The sequence below is a fragment of the Alligator mississippiensis genome, chromosome 2 (genome assembly GCF_030867095.1).
Source record: "Alligator mississippiensis isolate rAllMis1 chromosome 2, rAllMis1, whole genome shotgun sequence".
NCBI classification, from domain to species: Eukaryota; Metazoa; Chordata; order Crocodylia; family Alligatoridae; genus Alligator; species Alligator mississippiensis.
This window is the reverse complement of record NC_081825.1, coordinates 65,959,105-65,972,510: the sequence shown is the minus strand read 5'-3', so window position 1 is coordinate 65,972,510 and position 13,406 is coordinate 65,959,105. Positions and strand designations below refer to the sequence as shown.

Sequence of the window (13,406 nt, the reverse complement as noted above, 5' to 3'; positions counted from 1 at the left end):
AGTGGGATCTTACAGCTTTTGTATTATTCCTTTGTTAGCCACGTTTACTGGGAAAAAAAGTAGGTTGTATCTTTGTTTGTTTTTTTTTTCTTTTAAAAAATGTTTTATTTCTTGTTTGAAAGTTTGGTAAAATATATCATTCAAATATTTAATTTGCAGGTTTTCCAATTTTTAAAATTTTAGAAAATGCTAAAATTTAAATCTTTATTTCAAATTGTATAATCATTCTCAATCTGAATTATATCTAGTTAATATTCTGTGCAGGTAATTTTTTTTTGGTGGCTGAACCAAATTGTAGGGAACCAATATAATTGACTCTTTTTAATGTAAGGTTTTTCTAGGTGTATGTATAGTACTATTTGCTTATGTCTGCATAATGCAATAAGAATCAATTGCATCAAAAATAGTTCTTAAAAATTGGCTGTCAAATTCCTTGGACACTCAAAGGTCAATATAGGATGCCTGTCCAATGAGCTAGTGATGTAAAATGAAAGCTGTAGCCCTGTGTATAACACTGTTGGGAAAGAATAGCTTGCTAATTTAGAAAATTCAGTTTTTACTTTTTCTAATGATGGAAGTGGAGTCTTTCTGTTGCTGTCAGCTCAGTCCTTTGTTATGTGATTCACTTAGACAGTTAGTAGTTTCCCATGGCAGTCATGCTGCCTCTGAGTCAGTCAAGGCTTGGCTTTTATAACCCTCTTATCCTCTAATGAAACTCTCACCATGTGGGAAACTTTGACATAATGACTTGTTTTATGCACAGTTCAACATAAACATATTTTGCATGTGAGCTAATTTTCAGTGCTGGCGTTGAGCACTGAAAAAATCTAATTGAAGTAGTTTTACACTTTTTCCTTGCAACTCTAATAATAGGCACTGTTAAATAGACTGGTCAAACTTGAAAGTTTCCTGAATTTCTACTTGCAAGCCTTAAAACTTAACCTTTTGTTTCTTATACAGGAATAATTGCATGCTTTTGAAATAATTCCATTTGCAAGATGTTAACTTACCACAACTAACCTTGAGGATCCTATGGATAATGAGTTGGGATAGCTCTGGTTCTCACAACGTTGTTTGATACTTAACTGAGATTTTAAGTCTGTACTGGTACACAGAGCAATACGAGGGAAAGAGGATTAGATGGACCTGACCTAGGTGGATTTCATAAGGCATAATACTTAGCCAGGCATCTTCTCAAAATTTTACTTAAGTTGAACTCAGTTTATAGGGAACACAGGATCTTTGTGCTTGATTGACTGTAGGGATTTTTGGCATCTGAAAGAGACTCTCTTGTAGGCCATGTCTTCAGTGAGCTGTAGAAACCTGTGCTTTCCTTCCAGTCTGTCATACTAGAACCCACAGAATCGTCTAATTTCTCCATAAAATGCTGACGCATTCTCTGCTGCAACCCCGAATGTCAGAAGGATACTTAATCCCATTAATACTCATTTGGTTTATTTGCTTTGTTTCAAAGAGGAACTTCAAACAACGTGGTATTTTTAGGTACCTGAAACTGTCCCAGTTCTGAGCAAAATATGATTACGTAGTATATCAAATCTATGGAAAATGGTATAAAGCTTCCTTATATGAAAAGAATTAATACAACAACTCCTCCCCCCCCCCCCACACACTTTTTCACCAAAAGAGGTTACTATGAGAATGGCCAGCACCTGATAATTCAGACACTGTAGTGGTAGGGAAATCATAATACAAATTATTGGACTCCCCACCCCCAAGGGCTCTCTTATTTTGATGTTGCCACTCCAATCCTCTCTAGTGGGCGGTGAAGACCAAGAATCTGATCATGCTATATCTCCTTTATTAAAAAAAAAAAAAAAAAAAATCAGGATTAGATTACAAATCTTCATAGATGATTAACAATAAACTTTAACTTAAAACTGACATAAAAATACAGACGTATGCAACCAGAAATGTATGTTTAAAGGTCAAGTCTCTGAGGAGATTCATGTCCGTGTGTTAGCTTCTGTAGAGCTTCACTTTTTGAGATTGTCCTGCAGATTTCCATGAGAAGGGAATTCATTTTCATTGTCCAATGCTGTCCTTGTTAGTGTCTGATCTCGTCCTCTTGTTCAGGTAGAAAATATCAATGATTAACCATATTTCTCCAGAGAGGGTTTTTTGGAATTTTTGCTAAGTAGGATCTTACATGCCATGTTTTAAACAGTTCCAAACATTTAGGAGCTTTGAGCCAAGCTCTGTCCCATGGCGGCAGCAGCTCTGGGAGTTGTTTTGCTCTATCTATTTCTAGTATTGAAGGTTTTTGCTGCTAAGTTTTAGTTCAGTGTTTCACTTAAATTCCATCAGGTTGAGCCATCTACATTTTCAGCTTTTGGTGCCATGGGTTAGTGTGTCCTAAGTAGCCTTCCCATGAGCAGTTCAGTTGTAGCGAATCCCAGTGTAAGTGGTATAGACTGATATATCAGAAGTGTAAGAGGTGGATCTACGTATCCAGGTTGTAGTCATGTTGGTCTACAGGCAAAAGGAATAAAATCTCATGGAAGACGTGATATCTTTTATTAGACCAACTAGATATTTGCAACAACAAAAAAAGTCTTTATTTGCAAGCTTTTGGGCACAGGCACCCTTCCTCAGGCATAGGACATTCACAATCTTTGCAAAGTTCTCCTAGGGAGAAATGAAAATTTGTATTTCACAGGAGAGCTGAAGGTGTGGTGAATCTATGAACTTACGTAGAAGCTGTTTCAGAGTTTGCACTCTCAGCTTCTCCATTGCTCTGGAAATAGCAGGGACTATCAATCTGATGTTGAAAATCAGTTCTCTGCAAACTCTCAGAATAAATTGGAGGTAAACCCATGTCTATTGTCTGATACAAGAAGAACTCCGTGGCTTGCAAATATTGGCTTCAGTTTTTTGGATGATCCACACCAAAGAGGTCTGTAAGTAGAGCAAAATCTATATCTGGAAAAATAAAAGTCTACAATAATATGCGTGTACTTCCAGAAAAACGGATCTGCGAATCTGTTGCTACCTGTTGCCAAGGTCTATCTGAGATCTTTGTAGAAATTGATTCCTCTCGGGACAGTCTTTTCCTATTATGTACTTCTTCACCTTCTGCTAAAATTGAGTTTGCATTTTTTAAGGAGCACAGACCATCTGTCTGTTGTGTGGAGGTCATTTTGATCCTGACAACACCAGGTCTGTTGGAAGTGGCCTTCTGTAGTCCTATCCCCCCACCTGAATTATTTCTACTAGCCTTAATGATCTGCACATCATACAAAATGTCCTTTCTTGTGACATCTTCTGCATCTCACATTTAGGGCTGGACATTGCCAGTTATAGATTAGTATTTTGCCATATCTGCCACAACTTTCTCTCCCTCCATTATTAATTTCTTTATCTGCTATGCCTTGTTTATTTTTCCTGTTTTTGTTCTAGTTTAAGATGCTTCTCAACATCAATAGACCAAAGAGACGACATATCTGTTAAGAGTTTTACATATCCTATTAGCTTGCAGGTCATACTGCTACTTTTCTTGCATCTCAACATTTTTTAAGCTTTTGTATGTATGAGTTCTGGATCTAATGGCAATCATGTTGATAAACTGCCATCTCTGCAGCCCACAAAAATCCTGTCTCATATGAATTCTTTCAAAACTATATAATCCATGTTCAGCAAGAGGTAAGAACTTCAGTAACAAGGTTCTGTTGTTTCCTCCAGTTCCTGGCATTTCATTAATTTGGCCCATTTGTATATAACATTCTATTTAGCTTTAAAATGGGTCTTAAAGACTCTTGATAATTTCATTCTTAATGAAGAATTAAAACAAATAGAAAAGATGGAAGTTATTTCTTTATACTGTTTCTTTTCCTTCACAGTGAGTGGAAGGACACAGAGTATCATCCATGTCCTGGTAATTCTTTGTTGTGGGAGAGGCTATTTCCCTAGTATTCTTGTTGTTCTGAATGGCTTCAGTCTTAGCAGAAATTTCAAGCTTTATCCAGTGCAGCCAGATTCCTGTGTTCCTTCAGGAACTCTAACAGAGCTATCTGTTGTTTTATCTTGCTGGGATCCTATGATCCCTGCTGACTTCCTGCCCCTGGGGCAGGGGGCTGAACTCTATGATCTTCTGAGGTCCCTTCCAGCCCTAATGTCTGTGAATCTGTTGTGGCCTCCATAACTGCTCTGGGATTTTAGTTGGTTTCCTCCCAGCTGCAATGCAAATTCTCTCCCTTGACCCTGTATGCCCTCTGACAGTCTGTGAACTCTCCTTCTGAAACAGGCACCACTGGCTCCAGCAGGCTGTCCTACACCTGCCCACTAATGAGGGGAATCAGAGTCCAATTGACCTGGTGAGCAGGGTGCATGCCTTCTGTCTGCAAGTTTTTCAGTGCATGCTGCTTGCTGGTGAACCCTTCCCTGGTTGATGACTAGTCTTTGTGTTCCTGTGTCGGGTGCGGGACTTCAGCCTTGATTGGGATCTTTGCCCCTTGGATTCTGACTAGCCTTGGCTGGGATTCCTATCCACTTTTCTATCACAGCCTCATCTGAGCCTACCAGGCCTACTTTTGACTGGGACCCCAGGGCAAATACCTGCAATTCCTAGAGTGCTTTAGGGAACCCCTGGTCCGTAACCTGGCCTTGCAGCAGAGGGCACAGAGTCAAGCCTCTGGAAGCTTCATCAAGCTGATTCACCTTTTCAACTTAGTCTGGTCTGCCTGGCTCTGGGCAAAACCTGTGGCTGACCAGCAGGGCCTGCACTCTGTCAATTTTTGCTTTATTCCTCCTTGCTGAAGTGAAAGCTGCCTTCCCTGTGGATGCGCTTGCTGTCCTGGAGGACTGCCTCTGCACACGAGAAGCCCTCCGTGATTGGAGCTCACTAGACATGTCCCCTCTTTTCCCTGGCCACCTCACCAGCCACAATTTCTGCCTATTTCTCTGGCCATGTGCAATCTCTCTGCCCATAGATGATGTGAAAGTGACACTTAGTAGTAGCAACACCGGAGTGTCCTTTGGCACGAGAAGTGATGACATCAAGTGGCAGCTGCTGCACGGGCCTCTGGCCATGGGCACTTCTTATCCATCATTTGTACCCAATAGTGTTGGTGGCCTGCCCTTTCTGTGAGGAGTTGGAGAAGTCTCTCCTAGACTGTCCCTAGATGTGGCTGCTCTTTTCTGTTCTCATTGCTGTCTTTGGTGCACTGGACTTGGACTTCTCCAAGACCGAGTACATTTCATACCAAGTGGCTGAGGAGAGCATGATCTACTTGGCCAGTTTTCCTCTTGGGCCAGGCCAAGGTGGTGACCCCAGAAAGCCTTAGAAACAGGCTCAGGGGGACTGACTGTGCCCTACAAATCTTTTCCTTAAGTAAACAGTCTGCTTAAAGATATGGAGGAGGGCTATAAAGCAGTAGTGAAGAAGACTGATCAGGAGTAGCTTTTTAATATGGGAGAAATACAGCTAGGTAATGTGGAAGAGCAAGAATTTTCAAGAGGGTCAAGTGTTAACTGGAGTACAGAAAGAGATTAAGCAGACTTTTTGCCTTTACATATGGAGTTATACACAGGCCCTTGTTCTATCTGTAACTGAGCTCAAGCTGTGCCTGCTTCTTTCCCAGCTGTAAAGAAAGGCACTTTGTGACTGAAAGGTTGTTCAGCATCCTTCTCAACTACACAGTTGGTCCAATAAGACATCATAAAACAAAAACTATTGCCTTGCTCAGTCAAACATAGTGTCTCTAACTTTTAGGACTAAAAAAAAGCAAAAAACATCTAACTCTGCAAAGACGAAGAAAATGGAGTCAATAGACCTGATCTGGCTACAACTGATTTTTGTGAGACTCATGGTTATGAAGTGTTGAAGTGAATAAATATAGGTGGTCTATTTTTGATATTTTCAGGCAGGCCTATCTAATTGGTGGCATACAGAGGATGCAAGGTTAGCACCTGCCTTATGGACTGTGGCCTGGATGCCAATCCTTCCACTACTTCTGTTTCTGTTGCTGCTGGGATATCCAGGTTCCTCTCCCAGCTTCTGCTTCCTGTACTCTCCCTTGGGGGTAGGATGAAGTGTCCTGTAAGGGCCCAGGGAACCTGTTGCCTTTGTGGGAAGGGGAGGGAGCATGGGACCCACCTTGCAAGGAGTGAGAGGGAGCATGGGGCTTGGATGGAGTTTAGTTCTGGGTTGTGTGAACTATGAGAATTGGTAGACCACAATCTCTCAAGCTGGACTGGCAAAAGTTTGCACGGCACTAACTTTCTGAAAGTGTTTGTTTGAAGTTTTTAGTGAGCTGTATATGGTGTCTCCTACTTGTCAATATGTAGTGTATGCTGCTTGTTTCTTGATATGCCTGGAATGTGTATGGGTCTTTGAAGCTAATCTAGTGAAACTGGTCTTTCAGGCTCATACAGGTAAAAAAACAAACAAACAAAAAAACTAAACAAAAAAAACCCTAATGCAACGATATATTGTTAATTTCTCAAAGATAGCTACATTTTTAAATTGCCTTGCTGATTTGCTGTAGTAACTTGCTCTTGAGCAATTGCCAAATGGTTTTGTATTAATAAACTAAAGACTGGTCTCAAACTGCAAATTACACAATTTAGTACACAAGTATGCGTGTTACTATATAAAGAATCTACAGTGCTTTCCTGGTCCTATAGAAAATGGCTCCATAAAGCTTTACATTTCATCATATCCAAATTGAATATGATATTTTACTGTGGTCTTCAAAAGTGTTTAGATACTTCTCAAAACTTTAAGAAACACAACTATGTAGTTACTGGCAGCTGTTGTGCTAATGCTAAGTGCAATAGGAGACAATTTGGTTTCCCAAATAAAGAGTAGAAAATAAAGCCTTAAGCAAACCCTTAGTCAAAAGCTACCTTGAGATGGTCATACTAGCAATGTCCTTATCTATACCCATCTTCTTTCCAGTGGTACCTGTCCCCTTCCCAATATTGCTTCTATTCCCCCACTCCCTCACCTCTCTCTCTCCTTTCCCTCCCCCCCACACTCTCCCCTTCCCTCTAGAAAATGCCAGCCTAGTGACAAGGGTATCTTCATCTGTGTGTATGATTAGTTAACATAATTCTATTGCTGTTGAATCTGCAGCTGTTTGAGGTGAGGGCACCTTCTGGAGATAAGAGCAGAAATGGAATGGACACGGTGTTAAGTGGAAAGAAAAGATGATGGGTTCAATAGATGGAACAGAACATGGGAAATCAGGACATCAGTTCTATTGAACCCTTCCACTGACTTGATATTAAACAGTTTGTCAAAAGATTAAAAATCTGTTTTATTGTCACTAAAAAGATGCATCTTTCTTCGTAGTATTCTGAACAAAGTACTATATAACAGCTAAAATTACTTTTTGATCAGCGTTTTTGGTTGTAGCCGTGTTGGTGGAAGGACATAGGTAGGCAAGGGTCTTTTGGGTAGATGTGGCATTATTAGACCAACTAAGAGTTCCTGAAGAACTGCACCATCAAACCCATGCTATACCTGAGGTATATAGATGACATCTTCATCATTTGGACCAAAGCCCTGTAGTCTCAGATTTTGATTTTCACCAATTCAACCATCATCACCCCTCCTTCAGACTATCACTTGAATACAGTACTCTAACACCAGCATTTCCTTTTTGGACACTATGATCAATATTCAAAACAGTAAAATTCAAATCGCCATATATAAGAAACCTGTGGACCAACATGCATATCTACACAGAACAAGCAATCACACCAAGAAAGCTGTAATTTACAGCCAAGCTCACCAATATCACCGAATTTGCACAGAGGAGGATACCTGTGATCACCACCTCCCAAATCTCAAAAGGGCCTTTAGCCAACAAGGACGCTTCTCCAAAGATAGATTGTAGTTTTGAAAGAGCCACCTGGGTACCACAAGACGATTTGCTGCAGTACAAAAAGAAAATCCCCACTAATCGCACGCTACTAGTTATGACATACCACCCTTTCCTGGAACCTAAACAGAAAAGCTTCAGATAATCACAACCCATACTAGAAAATCCCAATTCTTAAATAGATCTTTCCAGAGCCACCCATTCTAACCTTCAAACAAGCACCAAACCTCACTAACCTCATCACCAGAAGCAAACTCCCTATGACCCAAACCACACCAAGTGGATCCAGACCATGCCAGGACAAAAAATGCAAAACCTGCCAACACATCTCCACCACTCCCACAATAACCACACCCCACTACAGAGAACCATCACCCTTCCTGGATCTTATACCTGTACCTCCAGAAATGTAATACATCTCATTCAGTGCACCAAATAGCCTGATGGAAAATATGTAGGAGAAACCAAACAACTGTGCACCAGAATGAATGCACACCGGAAATCCATCAGAGGAAAAATATCCAGTTACCTGTGGGTGCACACTTGTCACAAGACAATCGCTCCCTCTCTGATCTCTCAGTTCTAATCCTCTAGGGAACTTATAAAAGACCTTTTCATAGATGAGCCTGTGAACTTCACCTCAGAAATCTAGTAGATACAAAAAATGTATTGCCTCAATATAGACGCTGGATTTATAACGCATTACAACGGCATCCGATTCACCAGGTATCTGCCCGACCTTACCTTTTTTATTTATTTTTATTTTTATTTTTTTTACCTTGCCTTACTTCACCCCCTACCCCTCTTCCTCCACTCTCTCCCTTCTCTACCCTTTGTCTTCCTAATTTCCAGCTATTTACTTTTTCACAGACTGCTTCTTTTCTATCTTGGAAAACTGGACTACAGCAGTCTCCCTTGCTTACCTCTGACATTATTTCCCCCTCATTTCCTCCCTTCCCCTCCCTCCCTTGTCTAACTATTGTTTTCCTAATTTCCACCTATTTATAGTCTCACTGACCTCCTGTCACACTTAGCTTCCTCCCTTCCTTGGAGATCTCAGAACAGCAGCAGAGACTTCTTATGCCTGAAGAAGGGTGTTTGTGCCCGAAAGCTTGCAAAGAACATTGTTTCCAACTACTCAGTTGATCTAATAAAAGAAATCCACGTCTACTCAAAGGAACTTGTCTCTTTGAGCAGTATTATTTATCAATGAAATATTAGTGTAACTGGTCTGAATTATAATTCCATTAGTCTGAACTGTGGACCCATATTTCCAAGATGCATATTATAGGGCACTGGATTTTTTTATAATGTTGAACTTACATGCAAAAAGCAAAACTGTATGTCCAGATTTTGAAAATCTGCGTTTTGATATTGCACAGGTTAATCGGCAACTATAACTTTTGTCACCTTATCCATACAAAAATTATGTAAAGGAGGCAGATATTTGGCTTTTTATATTGATTCTTATTCTGTAATGTCCTTTTGGGGGGGGGGGGGGGAGTTGTAAACATTCTCTCATGCAACATCCTGACCTAAATTTTCATAATATAGCTGCCTAACTATAGTTAGGCAAATGTCCTAAACAATATACTACCTTTTTTTTTTTTCCAATAGCTACAAGTGCCACAATCATCATCAGGAATGGAGAATGGCCTTCCACAAATGGACATCAAAATGGCACTTCTGGATCCATCTTTTTGAAGCCAGTCCCCCGTCCTAGAGTACACTCATTAAAAAGCACTTCAAAAGGTATCTGAACCTTTCTTCAGTCAGGGTGAAGCTCAAGTTTCTGATTATCTTATAAGTCCTGTGCATGTTGCTGTTTTAAGAAATGCTCATTAAATTGATATAGTGAACACTAGTTGGCACCATATGGAAAAATGAGTAATTTTCAGATTGTTTTATTAAAGGCAGGATAGATTTGCACCTTTTATAGACTAACTGAAATAGATATGTAAATATGTACAGCATAAGCTTTTATGGGCTGTAGTTTATTTCATCAGTTATTGCGAAAGGACGTGCACAAAGATGGTTATAAGAAGGAGAAAGAAAGTGGACAGAAGGGGGAGAGAAAGCAGGAATGGGGGCAATGCTGGGACAGGCAATCATGTAATAAACCCATGGGAACAAAGGAGTCACAAAAACTATTCCAGATAATGGGATAAGAAACAATAATTCCTGTTTAAATCATACTTAACATGTTCTGACTGAAATAGTTGCATGCGAGGAACAAAGCAGAGGAGAGTATTGGGAACGGGAGCAATTTTCTTTTCAGGGATTATGTTCTTTGTCTGCTAAACAGTCTTCATGGGAGGGATGCTGATGTACAGGGATGTGACATCAAGGGTAGCAAATAACTCGGATGCATGAAAAAGAGCACCAGCAATGTCTATTATACACTGCTTTACTTGTCACAAGATGACTGTGTGTAAATAAACAGTAGAATATAGAGAGATCCACCTTCTGTGTGGCTCTCAGGCCACACACTAACTGGGACACATGCTGTGAGGATGGCACTTTGGGATCCCTAATCCCTTCTCTCCAAACACCACCATGGATGGCATGCAGTCCTCTCTTGGGCCCTCCCCAATTTTGCAGAAGTAGCTGCATGGGCTTGTGCTGTGTGCTAGCCCCTTATGAGCCACCAGTTGAAAAACCCTGGTCTAATGGATTTTGTGTATTACCTTGCTTTGTCTTAGTGGTTGTCATCTGATTTGACGGAAACTTTTTTTTTCTCCAAAAAGTCCATAGCCATAGCAGGTGTCATGTGGCTTCACAGAAAATGGACAACTGACTATTTAATACATTTAAGTTTTATAGCATCACATTTTCATCAAGTTTCTTAATACTTAGTGAAGAATTTTAAACTAGTTTTTAGTTCTATAGATCACATTCTGTTATCTTTTTAAAACTTCTAAAAGACTGGTTGAAAATCTACTGTGTTTAGTAACTACATATTTAATAAATGTTACAATTTTAAACTCATTTTTAAGGTGGGTAGGTTCTTAATTATCAGTTTAGTTGTAAACTTAAACCTTAACTTAGCCTTTGGGAATTTTAGGAACAAAGACCAAATCTGGTGCATTGAACCAATGTCTACCCAACTCATCAGGAACATTGCTTCAAGCAAAGAAAACCAATGAAGCCCGAAGCAATCAACTGTTGGGTAAAATTATTTTCTTGTTTACTTTTTCCAGCCCTCCAATTTAGAGACACAGGCACACGCAGACACCAGCTCAGCTGTTGCTAGCATTTCAGCTACAGTTATCAATTCAGTCTAAAAGCTCTAAAAGTAGAATTGGTCTTCACAAATGTGTCCCCAGTTGAAAGACCACTAATTGGTCTTCCTCTTAATTTTCTGGAAACCAAAGGTGTGCAGACATCTAATGTTAACTATTTATCTATATCTAAATTTGCACTTGAAAGTGAATTGAATGTAAAGGTTATCAGGTATGACAATGTATGCCCTGAGCTGACTCCTCCCTATAGTCCTTGTGTTTTAACTTAAATAGACCAACTCTAAGGAACCCTTAAGGTAGTCTGTCTTGAATGTTCCCAGCTTTTCTAATCTTGAACTGAATTCAATAGGGCTTGTCTGCGTGAGTCTAAATGGATCTGAGTCTCTGTAAAAAAATTCCAGAACATAATGCTGTCATAGATACTCACTGATTTGCTCACAGGGTTCCTTTCTTTGCAGCTTTTAAGTTTTAAAACCAAAGTATATTTGGCACTGGGTCAAACACACTGGTTAATACACAATGCAAATAGCTTCCAGTTTTTGAAATATCTTGTAAATTCATACAGATACCTTGGCACTTTCTATGTACAGCCTGACGAGTTAAGCCGTAATTCTTATTTTTGTTTTAATTTTCATAAATTTTGATCTAGTAATTGTTTTATGGAAACCTATCTGTTTTTAAAATATGTTTAAATCGGGACCAGCCAAGGGTTACCAGTAATGGCTCCATTTAATTCTTAGCCTTCTCAATAAAGGTGATCTTATATTTAATGTCTATTTTATATGACCCTAACATCAAATGAATTAAACTAAAAGTTAACCTGGTTTGTAGCTCTGGTCTGTCTATTTGAACTTGATAACCAGGTTATACACTAGCAAATGTAGTTTAACTTTTTCATATTTGTGCAGGTGAAAAGTTGCTTATTATTACTGTCACTGGTCTCATTCTTAAATGCCCTAATGATGGCAGTAAAAGGTAAAACTACCATCTGGCTTAATGAAACGTTTATAACAGGCTTAAATATCTGGTCCTTAACCTAGTGTTTTCTGTGCATGATCAGTTTAACACTTACTGTATATTTTTTTGGCATTCATTTGCAAAGTTCCATGAGAAGTTTGTTTGTTTTCTGCCTAAATTTGTGTTGGATATGTAAAGGGTACTGGAAGACCTCCCTCACCCCGTTTTTATTTTTCTAAGGGCTTTCTATATACTGGAATTGATTTTTACACAAAGTTAACATAGACTGCTTCAAAGTTTACATCATCTTCTTTTGTGAACATTTTAGGTACTCCAGGACGAAATGGACCCAGATGTTTATCTGTTCTCAATTCCTGTGAGTTTTCAAATTTTTGTTCTCCCTGCTTAATAATAGACAACACCTCTGGGAGGTCCATGCAGACATGTAGGGTAATAGATTATGGATATAATACCTTGTTTCATGGAAGAACTAGCCTAGCAACAAATTTGGTGGAAGTTATTTTACCAGATTTATCAAGTTTCATTTTCTATACATTTAAAGTGCCTTTAGTTTTGGGTCATTAGACCACCCAGCTCCTAAAATATGCAGAGTATGTTAATTGTTCCATTGAGTTATCTGTAAGCATAGAGAAGTTAGGGCTGTGCAAAATGGGTGCGTTTCAGTTCGATTTTGGATTAGGCTGTTTTGGAGGACAGTGATTCGTTTCGGTGCTTGGATCACTGTCTTTTCATTTCGGCCAAATCTGTTTCGAATGGGCTGTAAGGGAAGCTTTGCACAGCCCTACCCAGCCAGGTGGGGCTTGGGGCCCCAGCAGGGAGCAGGACGGTGCTGTCAGTGGCTCGTCCGGGGGAGGGCTGCTGCCCTCCGTGTAGGCAAGGAGGCCTCCACACAGATCTCTGATCTCTGTCATGCCAGGTCACGGAGCAGGGAAGCAGTGCAGAGCAGCGAGCAAGCCTGCTGGTCCCTGCCACATGACTTGGCTCTGCAGGGAGCAGAGATCTGTGCCAGGGTCTCCTTGCTTCTGCTGCCCGTCCCGTGCTACCCCAGTGATGTGGGGCTACATGGGGTGGGCAGCAGCGGGGAAGAGACTCCAGCACAGATCTCTGCTCCCTGCAGAGCCAAGTCGCATGGCAGGGCAGTTCTGGTCCCTGCCGTGCGACCTGGCTTCTCAGGGAGCAGAGATCCAGGGCTGCATGGGGTGGGCAGTGGTGGGGAGGAGACCCTGGTGTGGATCTCTGTTCACTGTGAAGCCAGGTCTCACGGTAGGGATTCCCCAGCCCCTGGTTTGACTTCCCCCAGCTCTTCCCAGGGGGTGTGGGCCCCCAGATCTGCACGCCAGGT

At 40.5% G+C, this 13,406-nt stretch overlaps 1 protein-coding gene across 4 annotated transcripts in view; it reads left to right on the top strand.

Moving 5' to 3' along the window:
* MTUS1 (microtubule associated scaffold protein 1) overlaps nucleotides 1–13,406 on the top strand; it is a 173,349-nt gene that overhangs the window by 68,266 nt on the left and 91,677 nt on the right. For all 4 annotated transcript variants that reach the window (XM_019481293.2, XM_006262533.4, XM_019481292.2 and 1 more), the window contains 3 exons: nucleotides 9,462–9,596; nucleotides 10,909–11,013; nucleotides 12,372–12,419. In XM_019481293.2, coding sequence (XP_019336838.1) covers nucleotides 9,462–9,596; nucleotides 10,909–11,013; nucleotides 12,372–12,419 — 288 coding nt within the window. The remainder of the gene's footprint in view (nucleotides 1–9,461; nucleotides 9,597–10,908; nucleotides 11,014–12,371; nucleotides 12,420–13,406) is intronic.